Raw genomic sequence first — 13,353 nt, forward strand, 5'->3', positions numbered from 1 at the left:
ATAATGTAACGTTTACATAATTTGTAATAATTCAGTTGTAAATTCATGTAAAACTATGAAATGGTCACCTTTTCATACTTTTGTAAGGCAAGTATTTACAGTACAATTCAAGTGAAACAAGTGAAAATATGAGGCCAATAAAACACAGCAGGTTGATTCATTTCAATCACATTTCAGTCACAAACTGAGTACTAAACTTTACCTATCTTTTTTAAATGCATTGTTTTGCCAGACATACTATTTTAACACATTTTATCTAACGTATTGAGTAAACTCCGCTCACCTGGGTGCCGCTTAGACAAAAACCTTGAGTCCAATGATATCCCTCCGCGAATAAAAGATTATTAATTTTCCTGAAGAAAATGAGTGTAGTTTGTTTGTTTGTTTGTTTTGTTTAAATTGAGCACAGAAAACACACGTTTGTTAAAATAAATAAATAAATAAGACATGGACGAGCTTGTATTTTTGATAAAAATATTCGGGGGCGGAGCGGATAGCACTACTTCTCGCAGTACAACCTCTTCCGGTCCTCTTTCCAGCTTCCCGTGCAACATGGTGAGTGTGTTTCAGTGTCGGCCGTATTGCGAAAACAGAATAAACTGGCATTTTATTAGAAAAATAACACATAATTATCTCTTCTTAGGTCTTTTGATCATATAGCTAAATCACAATGTGGGGAATAGTCCGTAGATGTCATTCAAGTTGATTAAAAAATGATTCTGGGCCTAATGCTAGCTGTTAGCAGGCTAACCGTTTTGTGCATGTGTTCCTGTGAACTAGCAAAGAATGCTACTGTTAATGTGCGGAGAAACTCGGCGAAACAGTCTGGATTCAATATATATCTTAGCCTCTCATGATGATGTATATTAACGCATTAGTCAAATAAAACGGGAACATTTTAAATTTATATATGTATTTTCAAGCCTGTGTTGCAATGGCAGCCGGTTCGCGACACCGCAGCCATCACATGCATTAAATAAAGCGTAAAGTTTCAAGATGCACAAGCTAAGTGACAGTAGTCACTCCACTAAATACTGATAGATAATCTCCTAATTATAGATATTTTGTATTGGCATGGCGGATTGGACTACCAAAGTGTAGGAGTTTCTTTTGTCATTTTCAGCTGTTGTATGTTCAAAAGGCAGTATTTAAAGTTAGTATAACGTTACAGGTCAGAAACGCCAGAAGCGATGTTAGACTTTACTCCATTAATTATTTCCTGTCAAAATAAACATTTGTGTAATTGAAATAGATGCAGCATTTTTAACAGTAGTATGGGGTACATACCCAAGTTTTGGTAAGGATGTCAAACAATACTTCTCACATGTTATCTAAACACAAGCAGCTGTACAAGAACTTGACAGGTTTTGATAGCCAGTGCTGCTGACACGTTGGTCTGTCCCAAAGTAGTATTGAGGTTCAGTACCCAACCCTAGTTGCCAGGCTGTAATTTGTATCTCTAACTGTGGCATCTGTTACAGACCAAGAAGAGGAGGAATAACGGTCGTGCTAAGAAGGGCCGTGGGCACGTGCAGCCCATCCGCTGCACCAACTGTGCCCGCTGTGTCCCCAAAGACAAGGCCATCAAGAAGTTTGTCATCAGGAACATAGTGGAGGCGGCGGCCGTGAGAGACATCACTGAGGCCAGTGTCTTTGACCGTAAGTGTATTTGCTAGGTTTCTCATGTCATACATCATCATAAGCTGTTTGTATTTTGATCTTGTGGCTTGTCCTCATCAGTGCCTTTCTCCACTGTGTTCACTCTGCAGCGTATGTTCTGCCCAAGCTCTATGTGAAGCTGCACTACTGTGTCAGCTGTGCCATCCACAGTAAGGTGGTGAGGAACCGCTCCTGTGAGGCCAGGAAAGACCGCACCCCACCACCCAGATTCAGGCCTGCTGTAAGTACCTCCTCCAGCACTGTACTCTGTTTACTGTCATCTGTTCTGTAAAGCTCTACAAAGTGTATTTAACAGGTGTAACTAGTAACATTGTTTATTCACCTTTTAGATAAGTCAGCAAGCAGGGTGTTGGAACTGGCACACCTTAATGCAATCATTATGTTACACCTATATGTGACAAGTCATTGTCCACAGTGATAAGGGTCTATCAGATATTAATCTAAATTATTTTATTTTATTTTTTTTTACAGGCAGGTGCACCAAGAGCTCCTCCAAAACCCATGTAAAGCAGAATATGAAGATGCTGTACACCTGAAGAATAAATTCAAAATTCTTTACAAAAACTTGTAAATGTGAAGCTCGTTATTCTTGACTAACTGTATGTTGTGTAGTTTTAGGAAAGAAAGGCCTGTCAAGTATTTTATTTGGAATAGACTTTCTTACAGTACAAAACTTACAGTAGTTTAAGATCGAATTACGCAAATGCATAATTACATATGATACATTTAAAAAGGCTCTGCAGTTATTTAAAGCAATATCAGACCATTTACAGGAGCGGGAAGGATAACAAAGATAGTAAAACTGCAACAAGGAAAACATTTGAACACAAAGTACCACAAACTAGAGTTAATCTTTTCTTAAGTATAGTCTTGGAATAGACAGTTTATTTGGTTGTCCTTTCGACTAAAACGGAAATGTGGCTGGGGTGTAGGTTGAGGAGCAAACAGCATCAGTACCACATGCATCAGATTTAGAAGCACATTAACTATCAAGTCTTGCACATATGAATAGAAAATCCACACCAAAACTAAACTTGTGAACAGGAAGGCTGATTCCTCCCCCCCAGTTGGTGAATTTGCTTTTTCTTCGATGCAGAACTTTAAACTTAAAAAAAAAAAAAAAAAAATTCAAATTCTACAGAAGATTAGATAAGTAATGGACTGGGGGTTTTCTTAATATTGTTATACAATATTTGTCACACTCAAGGTCAACAAAATGGCTGAGTGTTCAGGTCTACAGGAAGTTTTACACATTGTCTGGTATTATCTCTACTTAGTTCTTTGGCTCTTAGCAGTCTGGCCAAGGTCACTGACTACTGGTGGTTTCATGTATTCTCTACAGTTGTTGGTGAATAATAATTTGAAGGATGTCCAAAATGTGGAGCCTTCTTGTAATGTGCACCAGAAGATTAACAAAATTAACTTTTACAATTAAAATGGGACAAATTTAACTGTTGGGGGGGATGCAGAAAAAGACCTCAAGCCAAAGGCACAATAGTAAAGTCTACTACACAAAAATCACACCAATGAGAGAATAATCACACCTGGGCCTTTTGTGTAGACAAGTTGGTGCCTAAATCAGAATATACACAGTGAAGCAGCATGTAAGATGTAATCAGTTGGTTCCCATGCAAACAGATTCAGTGATTTGCAATGTCAACTTTGGTGTCGAATCATTTAAAGTCACACTCCATTTTCTAGATTAAGTTGCAGGAAACTACATTTCAAAACGTTCGATTTACAACAAACTTATATCCCAACATGACCCAACAGGCTATCCTATTAAGGCGAGGGAATTTGATAATTAAATGGAACTACAACTTTTTTGAAGAGAACATTTTAACCATCTATTTAAGTTTGTGTGTTTCTGTACTGGTGAGAAGATCACCACAGTGCATTACCTTAACAAGTGATTTTCTTTCTTTTAAATCTCATACAGCCATGTGCACCAAAGCCAGCTTTCTCACCATCTGTCAAAACAAATCTAGTTCCACCTAAGAACTTGTAACAATTCTTAAAACAAAAGTAAATTGAGGTAAACATTTACAATATTTAAGGGAAACCCCAAAAGATCTTTTCTAAATGTCTTCTGCAAAATTAAGTGGAGATAACTCCTGGGGGAAAAAAGACCATGACAGAGCAATGAAAGAGAGAAATGTTACCTTGCAGCTTCTTCTTAATTCATACTGTATGTACAAATATATTCATTTACTTTAACTAATTTTTCATTTTGCCACTGTAAATAGGGAAAAGTGCTTAACAGTAGGAAGTAGTGGTTCTTTGGCTCAGCCATGGGGGAACCTTTGTTCGGTGCTATACAGAAACCACACTCATGGTGATCTAAAAATAATGTCTTTTTTTTTTTTATTCCTCTTCATAAAAACAATGTTTCAGAGCTTCTGCACATCTAAATCACTACTTAGAAATATGAGATTCCATACAGGACTGAGTTCAGTATATGACAGAACCAGGGAACCATTCACAACACTAAAATGACCTTAAATATCCATTTAAAGCTGTCACTGGTTCTGTGGTTTCTGTTTAGCCTGCAAAAGACTTCTGAAAAGCAACATTTCTTGATGCTGAAAAAAAAAACATTTATGAAATAATGTCAAAATACCAGTTTTGATCATTCTTGTTCAATAAGCCATTTTTCTGAACTACACAAAAGTTAACAGGCTCAAGTCAGCTGATGATTTTGACTATTTTCAACATTTTTCCAGCCTTTTTGGATATCAGTGGATCTGTGAAAATTCAGTAGCCCGTTTGTTCCAAACTTACTTTTATGGCTATTTATAATAGAGTACATGAAGACAAATCTCATCTACAAATGTCAGTTTATCGACACAGATTAGGTATTGATTTTTGTGCCCAATTATGTAGACATAACTTACATGTAGCCGGCAGGACAGTACAACTTATTGTGCTTAAAGTGTGTAAAGTCATAATGAGGAGTGACTACGACAAGTATCGCTATCACTGTAAACAGACAGAATCAAGAGCTGACAGTGTTCTTTCAACTGACACATTTCTCTTAACATACATTTCATTTCTTCACCATATTACCAAGACAGGATAGTTTATTACAGATCAAAACTGACAAAACCACTTTTGAAATAAACACCTGTCTCACTGTACTGTCACACCAGTGACTGGTGACTCTGTGGACTGAAATGTGTTCAAAGAAAATTAAAACAAATGTTTTGGATTTGACCTGTGAGGATGATAGTAAACTGCCACTCCACACTGCACTCATTCATGTCAGAGCAGCATGTGCCAAATGCACATTTAGTCTTTGATAAATTAGCAGAATTGGTTCTTTGCCAATACATTAATGAAAATCAACCCTACTTTTGTGAATAGGAGAAAATAAAGACTGTGCAAAGCTATAAGACAGAAACTTTAAAATGGGTGGAAAACAACTAAAGTAAGTCAGTTATTTTGTAACTCATGATCTCTAAAATCACCCACAATGATCTGTTTCAAGACAGTTGGTAGTTCATGTCCTTCAATCTGGTCAACAAGGTGTGATCAGGGTGAAGAAAGGCACAATACAATGTGATATAACACATTTAACATTTTAAATATAGCATAATTAGATTAGTGTTGGTTGGTTTGCAGTTTGATGTAGTTATGAAAGGGAAAATGTTAAAGACTTGTAAAGACCCTAACCTCTTCAATAAATCTCTAAGATTGTGGCAGTGATACTCGTACTCCTTTCCTAGCAAGAAAAACATTCCATCAGTTTTTCTCACATTGAGAGAAATGTGCAGGTCATTAATGTATTCCATAAAATAGTTTAATATAATCATAGTATTCTGGCAGGTATCAGTGCAACAAAAGCAGTCATAGAAAGGAAAAACAAACATTTCATACGCTATCCCACCCACACAGCATTCAAACAAAGGCCTTAATTTTCCACGTATTCAATTTACTTCCAATAAACACAGGGTCACTCTTTCTCACACTCACACACACACAGACACACACCTCTGTCCACCCCACCCTCGTTAAAAACAAAAGTGCATTTCTAATTCACGGACAACCTCTCAGACACACCTAGGACTTGGGCCTGGTTTTTGAGTTTGGTCTGCACTTCCCTTCTCATTATGAAAAGTGATCTACTGTACAGAATCAACGCCGAGTTGGAAAAAACTTTACGGAACGTTAACGTTTGTTAGGGAATGATTTCACTGAATAAATGCTTTTAAAACAAGGCATTAAAACCTCTACAGATTCCATTGTAGGTGAGCCCATAAACGTCACATTAAGCTTGTTTTAGGTTCTCTATGTTAAAGTGCACAAGAAGGGAAAGTTTTCAGGTTATGGAAAAAAGTCAGATTTGTCTACTATAATTTGTGCATCGGGTTTGAATCCTGAATTTTCGAGCAAGGCACTTGTGCGTCAGCTCTTCATCAATTTTAGAATCCATTTAAAAGTGCATTTTAAATGGATTCATTGTTCAAAGTGCAATGAAAATAATAAGGACCACTACTAATTTTAGAAACACACATATGAGCTTGCCATTCATGCTGGTACATGTTAACTGTACCAGTGCCTGTTTTGATCAGTTTCATGTTATCCATGTCTCCTATAGCTCGTGTGCAGACCAAACCCAGCCAGGTCCCTGTCTCAGTGTAAAAATAGCTCTAGGTGAAGCAGGTTGTCCACACTTTATCCTCAGTCAAGGATGTGCTCCCCACGGACGATGTGTGAAGAAAATTCATAGCGGTCCTGGCTGCGGTGGCCACAGATGTTACACTCAAAAGGCTGGCGAAAACCGTGGCAGCCCATGTGAATGGTAAACATGACATGGTCCAGGAAAAGCACACGGCAGTGCTCGCAACGGAAAGAGCGCACAGCTCGCCCCTCCCCGTCTACAACGCGAAAAGCCTCCCTAGAGGTGGATGAGGGCGCTGTGTGGCCTCCATCCTCTCTTTCCACCTCCCTGTCTTTGGCGTCACTGGGACTGTGTCGGTCCCGACTCCTGTGGTGTGCAATGGAAGGAGGTGCTGGGTGATGGTTGTTGGAGTGGAGAAGATGATGGCCATTGTTACTGTGCAGGGTCGGAGTTGGAGCAGTACTGTTGCATGGCTCATCTGGCATGCTCTCTGTGTCCGTTGAGTCCTGGCAACCATTGCTAGGTGAGGGTGCGTGACTTCGACCCGCAGGCAGGTCTTCATGACCCTCTGCTGCCTCCCTCCCCCCTACACCCGCAGCTCCCAGCCCAGAGCCAGTCCCTGTACAATCCAGCCTCGGGCCTAGAGCGCCAGAGGTGTGAATGGAGCTGTGGATCGGTCTGAGTTCTGACAAACATGAAGGGTGAGTGGTGGGAAGGTGTAGAGGCCTCAGTGTGTCTGATACCCGTCCTCCTCCATTACCTGCTACACCGGCATATTCTCCTCCCAGACCAGTAAAGTGCAGGGTTTCAAGGTCCCCTGCATGCATCTCCCTCTCTTTATCCAAACCAGCGCTGAGCTCATAAGATGCATCTGCGAAATTGAGGCGTATGTGCTTCTGTCCTGCAATAAAGAAACACAATCTCATGATACTGTACTATGGAAGTCTGTGGAAGATGTCAAAACTGCATTTTCGAAAAAAAATTAAAAATAATCGTAACATTAATATATAGGCACGCAGCTTGCCCAGGTAAATGAACAGCCTGACATGTTGTTTTAATTAATTTTGGATGCCATAATTAGGTTGGAAGTTATGAGAGATATATATATATATATATATATATATATATATATATATATATATATATATATAAAAATAAGGTTTATGACTTGTTAACCAGTTAATTATACTGTTTGTCCTGAGCCTGTATCCACTGACCACAACTCTCCTTCACCAGCTACGTGTAACTGTAATCAATTAACGTCAAAACAAACCACAGAAGTTCCTGATTCACTTTGACATTTGGTTTGAATCTACGGCAAATCATAGAGCTTGGATACATAAAATTGTGAAAGCCGGCTGTGACATCACTAGCACAAAAAGATCAGTACTACTGCATGTGGTATCCAATTCAAGCATTTACTGCTGCTTTCACAGTGTCCTCAACCTGTCCACACTGAGACCAAATGCTCACCTACAAATTTTTGTGGTGTGGATCTCTTGCGTTTGGTGATGCTGTTGGCGAGCCGATCGATAAATGCCATCTTGTCTGAGGAGGGTTGCAGTAGAGAGTCAGGTATAAACTCTAGCTCTCTCATCTCCTCTCCTGCAGAGTACAAACAAACTGTAATGTTATTTTTTGGGGGTTCTTATTACCTAGACAGCATTTATCCCATATGTTTAGGCTGTATGCTGGTTTTCATTAGAATCTAAACCAACATTTGGATAGAAAAGAAACTAAGTGAGGGGTTGTGTGCATTACCTTGTTTAGGAGGTAGACTACATCTCTACATTAGATGCTACTACAATCCCTTTGGAAATTGATATTTACAACAACATGTTGTGATTTAGGTTACTGTCCTATCTGTCCTTCTTCATCTCCATGAATGCCATAAAACTGTACCTTGATTCTGTGCACTGGATGGCTGCTGTGACTCCAGACTCTGTAAGTAGCTGTGGCAGCGCTCACGGTGCTCCTCCAAGGTGCTCTGCTGCTTGTAACTCCGGCCACAATAACTGCACTTATACGGCTTCCCTACAGTTGGAGAGGTGACTGAGGACAAAGTGGGAAGATAGCATTATTATTGTCACTGTACACTATCACAAGCAAAACGTTGTTTTTAAAAAAAATAAATAAATAAAAAAATCCGGCTTGAATCTGTCCTACCAGCATGAGTGCGAAGGTGGCCAGTAAGCGCATCTCGTCTTCGACAGGCATAGCTGCAGAAGGGACATTTAAAGGGCTTCTCCCCTGAGTGTAGCTTGATGTGGCGGAGCAGGTTACCCTTTTGAGTGAAGGAGGCGCCACACTGATTACACTGAAATGGTCGCTCACCTGGGGATAGATCAAACCTGTCAACCCAACTTCTTTAACTACATCTGTAGTGTCTGGCACATTGGGCCTCATGCAAGAATCACTCTTACAAACAGATTTGTTCTTTAGTGGCACAGATGAGTGATTTAAGAGAATTTGTGGCATTCACCAATTTTCTGGTACCAAGACTTTTCTCTTCTTAGGTATGAGCAAAATTCACCAGTGGTCCAGACATGTCATAAGAGTCATGTACAGACTCTCTTCACAGGAGATAAAAACCCTAATTTGACTTGAAATCAGAATGCCTTAATCTGAATGAATTTGGAGTTTAAATATTTTAGCAAAATTAATTAAAATAAAATATAAAACCAAGACAAAATTAATATTGTGTTCACCATATCATCATCATCATCATCATTGCCAATTTACTAAGAGGTTTTTTTTTTTTTTTGATTTTTATTGCTATATTTCAGTTGTTGTTAGGAAAATCATTTATCTTCGACAGCTGACTCAGGCTCTTTATGCAGGTTTCTGTCTAGGATCATCCTCTGTTGCACCTGACAGTGTAACATCACCTTCTGTAGGCTGCTACTACTGTTTTCTCTCTCTTGTGAATGAAACATACTCACAAATGCAGCGGAACAGGTAGCCTTATATTACAATGTCAGGGGCAATTATGCTTATCATGAAATCTCATGAATTCACATCTCCTCATGAATAGGTGGCAGATCATCAAAGCAGCCTTTTTCTGCCATTCAGTCTTGATTAACAGCGAGATACAGTTCAACTCTGCACAATTAACATTTTTTTCAGTACTTGTCAACAATGGCAGACAATAAATGTGTGCAGAAAAACATGTGTATGAGAAATTATTAAAATGTCCATTCCAATTACATGCCAAAACCCAAGATATGTTATATATCTAGCTCAATCTCTTCAACAAAAATCAAACTGAATGTATGTTTTCTCACAGAGATGACTTATCCAACCTAAACTGATGAGTCACCTGTATGACTGCGTTTGTGCACCATGAGAACATTAGGCCCAATGCAGATCATTCCACAGATGTCACACTTGAGCTTTCCATTTGGCATTCTGGTGGCTCCAGTTGGCATGGTTTCAGGATTGTTGGGCTCCCTGTAGTCTCCGAAAGTCTCAGATCCCTGCTCTGGACCTCCTTCCTCTACCCGCTCCCCTCTTTCATCTTCAGTACTGCGACCTGGGTCTTCATCACTGTACAGCTCCACTTTAATGGAGTTGGCTACAGAGGCACAAGAGCAAACATAAAGAAGGCCTTAAATAAGATAATCTGTCAACCAGCGTGTTGCCAGAGTTAAGAGTGAGCATAGGTTTACATGTCATTACTAATGTGATGAGAGTAAGACTGCCTCAGTAACTAAATCTCAAATTGATATTATTAGATGTATAAAGTGTAATCTGAATAATAAAATAATCATAAAAATGTTTGTACACCTTTGCACAACCTTTGACATTTCACAGTAAGATTTATATATTATTGTGATAATGTCCCATTATATAATTGGGAACTAATAAAGAACTGACTTATAAGAAATAATTAAGATTTTGGGATTTGATTAATCATTACATAGTCCGTTTTGAGGGATTCACACTTATTTTCTCACTGACCACTGAGGGAGCGACTAGGAGAGGTCTCCTTGCTGTTTGGGGTGCTCACTGTTGGACCTCCAAGGGCCCCAGAAAACTCTCTTTCCATTGAAGAGTCTCCACTAGCTGCAACCAAAAGAAAAGTTCTGTCATTTGAACAACATGCCAACCTTTGAAGTTAAGTATATCTGTGATGAAATAAACCAGAGTCCTACCTGATATGTAAGACCGGCCATTGCAGTCATCAACATCCATACTAGTTCAAGCTGAATACTGAAATGACATGTCATGTTGGAGGTTAATTTCAAACTGAATTATCTCTTTCACACATTCACTCAGGCACCAGTTCACTCAAACAACTAAACATAATCACACATCAACCTTGTGACGTGCAACATCCGCACTGCAACCCCATTAATATAACAGGAAACCATACAGCAGTTACAGGCGGAGGTCGAATTTGACATCACATTATGAAATGAAGGCCCCGGTTGCACGTGAAGTTAAATTTGTATTGCGTAAGACCTAATTCACAAGATATGACATCAGACACTTTCAATGCCCAAAAACAAAAAAAACAAAAAAATTTAAAAAAAAAACACTAAAAGCTAGCGGGAATGTCAGCTAACTATCGTTAACTTAGGAGCAAGTTAAGTAAGACCATACATTCTGAACTGCACCAATATTTAACTTTAACATTAACTCCGAGCGCTAATTATACATGTGCTGAAGATTAGCTGATGTAGGTTAATTATTCGTGCCAGAAAATAGTTAACTAGCATCTAAGTTAGCACCGACTCTAACCTTAGCAGCCACATATCAGCTGATTGACTCAGTTACAATTAGATTGACCCATGACAACATTGATAAAGTAAGATAATGTTAAGGTAATCTAACATTAGGCTCATCTGAGACAAATGAGTCTGAAATCCAGATCGTAATAGAGAAAGTTAACATTTACTTTGACGTTTACATAACGGTGGCGTTGAGGTAACCTAAGTTTACGGGTCGGCCTTGGTGGCTAACATTAGCTAGCTTACTGCATGTGATGGAAATTACCGTTAGCCAAGTTAGCTAAACTCAACGTTACAACAATTTGCCATCCTCGACAGCTTACTAAAAAGCATGGATCAAAGTTACAGCTAATTAATATAGGCGATGACGCAAGGTAGATAACGCTGACTTGTGACATTACTTGGCTGACTAACGCTAACTTGTACATTCAAGTCTCTACGACGTCTTGTTTAACGCTAGCATAACAAACCAACGTTAGCCTGAACTATCTTAGCTAGTAGCCACCACTGTCAATGTTTCCTAAACGGTTGCTATGGCACCCACCGCCTCCCAAATGCTAAGACTAGCCAGCTAGTGGTTAGCTAGCTAGCTTGCTCTCCCTGAAGCCTTGAAGCTGACTTTTACAACACAACATAGCGGGTGCATTCAACTATAAAAGTACATTTAAAGTTGTCCGGTTCCCCCAGTAACAGTTGCATTACCTGTCAGGGCCGTTTCAGTGAGGTAATTCAGTATTTTCATCTGCCTGATTATGACGGCAGCATCTCCCGGCAACGTTTACCTCCAGCTCCAAACAATTTCCGGTTAGATCCCATATGTAGCTGCCTGTCAGACACCAGCAGCTGCTGCGTTCCAGACAACTCGGAACTCGAAATTTTCCGACCTCTTACTAGAAAAAGTACAGTGGAGCCCCACTCAAAGTCGGAGTTCCTACTTGTGAAGTGGGGTGGATTTATGAACTCGGGGAAATTCATCTACCCCGATTTCATGTAGAAGCAGTTGTCTGACGTCACACAACAATGGCAGCACCCATGGGAGCACACATTAGGCTACTTTCCTGCCATATTCGGAGGGCGGAATTTCTCAGTTGAAATTTCAAACTTACCACCTCCAAGCGTTCAGGTGCACAACGCCAAAAGTAAACAAAAATCATGGCTGACTGTGACAAACTGTATATTTCCTAATGTTTTCACCTTTTTGTGGTATTTTTAACGTTTTCCCGAATAACTTTTGTGCAGAGAAGATGACTTTCAGAGATTGTTTTCAGTAACCAGCTACCTAATAACATTGGTGACATATTGTGACATCAATTAACATGCAGAACAGGTTTTATGACATGAAAGTATGTATTATTTAATTAAATACAGGCAAATATACTTTAGGTTGCCTTTTAGTTGATGGTATCGTTTACAATGTGCACTTCATTGTTGTGTGACGTGAGACAACTGCTTCTTTACGAGTAGGAGTAGATGGATTTGCCCCGACTTCACAAGTAGGAACTTTTTCTAGTAGGAGATCGGAAAATTTCGAGCTCCGAGTTGTCTGGAACGCAGCATCAGGTTACAATTCAATCAATAGGGGAGAGGGGTAGGATGTATTTGTAGACTATAGTATTGTATTATACAATGTATACAATATTAAAGTGGCCATATTATCCTTTTTGGTGTTTTCCATTTCCTTTAGTGAGTTTTATATAGCTTTTTTGTGTATGTAAAAGGTCTGCAAAGTTACAAAGCCCAAAGTCCACGCCTTACGGAGTTACTGTCTCCCACAGAAATCACTGCTCCTGACTTGTCTGTTTGTATTTCAGCCTTCTTCTGTTACTCGTCTATGTCACTATGTAACACATTCTAACATTCCCATAATGCCTGTCATGTTTGCAGTGTTTCCAGCTGATCAGGAAGCCGGTTATTCTAAGGGGCGTGACTTTTGCGACAAACGTTCTAAGCATTGACCAATCACTACAGAGTGGGCCAGCTGACCAATCAGAACAGACTGGACTTTTTAGGGAGCTAAAACTGAGCATTTCAGGCAGAGGGTGAATAGAGGTACTGCAGAAATGCACAGTATGAGAAAAATAATGTGTTTTTTGAACATCAAACCATGTAAACCTATTCTAGTAGGACCCTTAAATAAAAGTATGAACCTGAAAATTTGCATAATATGGCCTCTTTAAGGTAAGTTTCAGAGTATAAAAGTGCCGTAAAATAATGTGTATAATGGCATTTGTTCATGCGTCATTTTTCCTCCTCTGTTTCGTTTTTATTAGCAAGGAGGCTGCACTGCTGAGAGTGCAATTGTGTGTTCACTTGCCAAAG

The 13,353-nt window shown here is 39.4% G+C and overlaps 2 protein-coding genes across 6 annotated transcripts; one reads left to right on the forward strand and one right to left on the reverse strand.

Annotated features, from left to right (window-relative positions):
• The first annotated feature begins 432 nt into the window (after window positions 1–432).
• On the forward strand, window positions 433–2,244 carry LOC122866998 (40S ribosomal protein S26). The gene is made up of 4 exons (XM_044177314.1): window positions 433–555; window positions 1,482–1,659; window positions 1,770–1,900; window positions 2,152–2,244. The coding sequence occupies exons 1-4, from the start codon at window positions 448–450 to the stop codon at window positions 2,185–2,187; spliced, it is 453 nt and encodes a 150-aa protein (XP_044033249.1). The 5' UTR covers window positions 433–447; the 3' UTR covers window positions 2,188–2,244.
• Window positions 2,245–2,307: 63 nt separating this feature from the next.
• LOC122866967 (zinc finger protein Eos-like) lies at window positions 2,308–12,055 on the reverse strand. 5 transcript variants are annotated; one of them, XM_044177268.1, is made up of 8 exons: window positions 11,737–12,053; window positions 10,456–10,513; window positions 10,262–10,366; window positions 9,621–9,875; window positions 8,468–8,635; window positions 8,204–8,353; window positions 7,775–7,906; window positions 2,308–7,202 (listed from the first exon to the last, which is right to left on the reverse strand). In XM_044177268.1, exons 2-8 carry the CDS (start codon window positions 10,493–10,495, stop codon window positions 6,361–6,363), a joined length of 1,692 nt encoding a protein of 563 aa, XP_044033203.1. In that variant the 5' UTR covers window positions 10,496–10,513; window positions 11,737–12,053; the 3' UTR covers window positions 2,308–6,360. The 5 variants fall into 5 exon arrangements, with proteins under 5 accessions (XP_044033203.1, XP_044033227.1, XP_044033218.1 ...); XM_044177292.1 differs by lacking the exon at window positions 11,737–12,053 and adding an exon at window positions 11,697–11,719; XM_044177283.1 differs by lacking the exon at window positions 11,737–12,053 and adding an exon at window positions 11,300–11,532.
• Between the last annotated feature and the right edge of the window lie 1,298 nt (window positions 12,056–13,353).

Source organism: Siniperca chuatsi, linkage group LG2, assembly GCF_020085105.1.
Source record: "Siniperca chuatsi isolate FFG_IHB_CAS linkage group LG2, ASM2008510v1, whole genome shotgun sequence".
NCBI lineage: Eukaryota > Metazoa > Chordata > Actinopteri > Centrarchiformes > Sinipercidae > Siniperca > Siniperca chuatsi.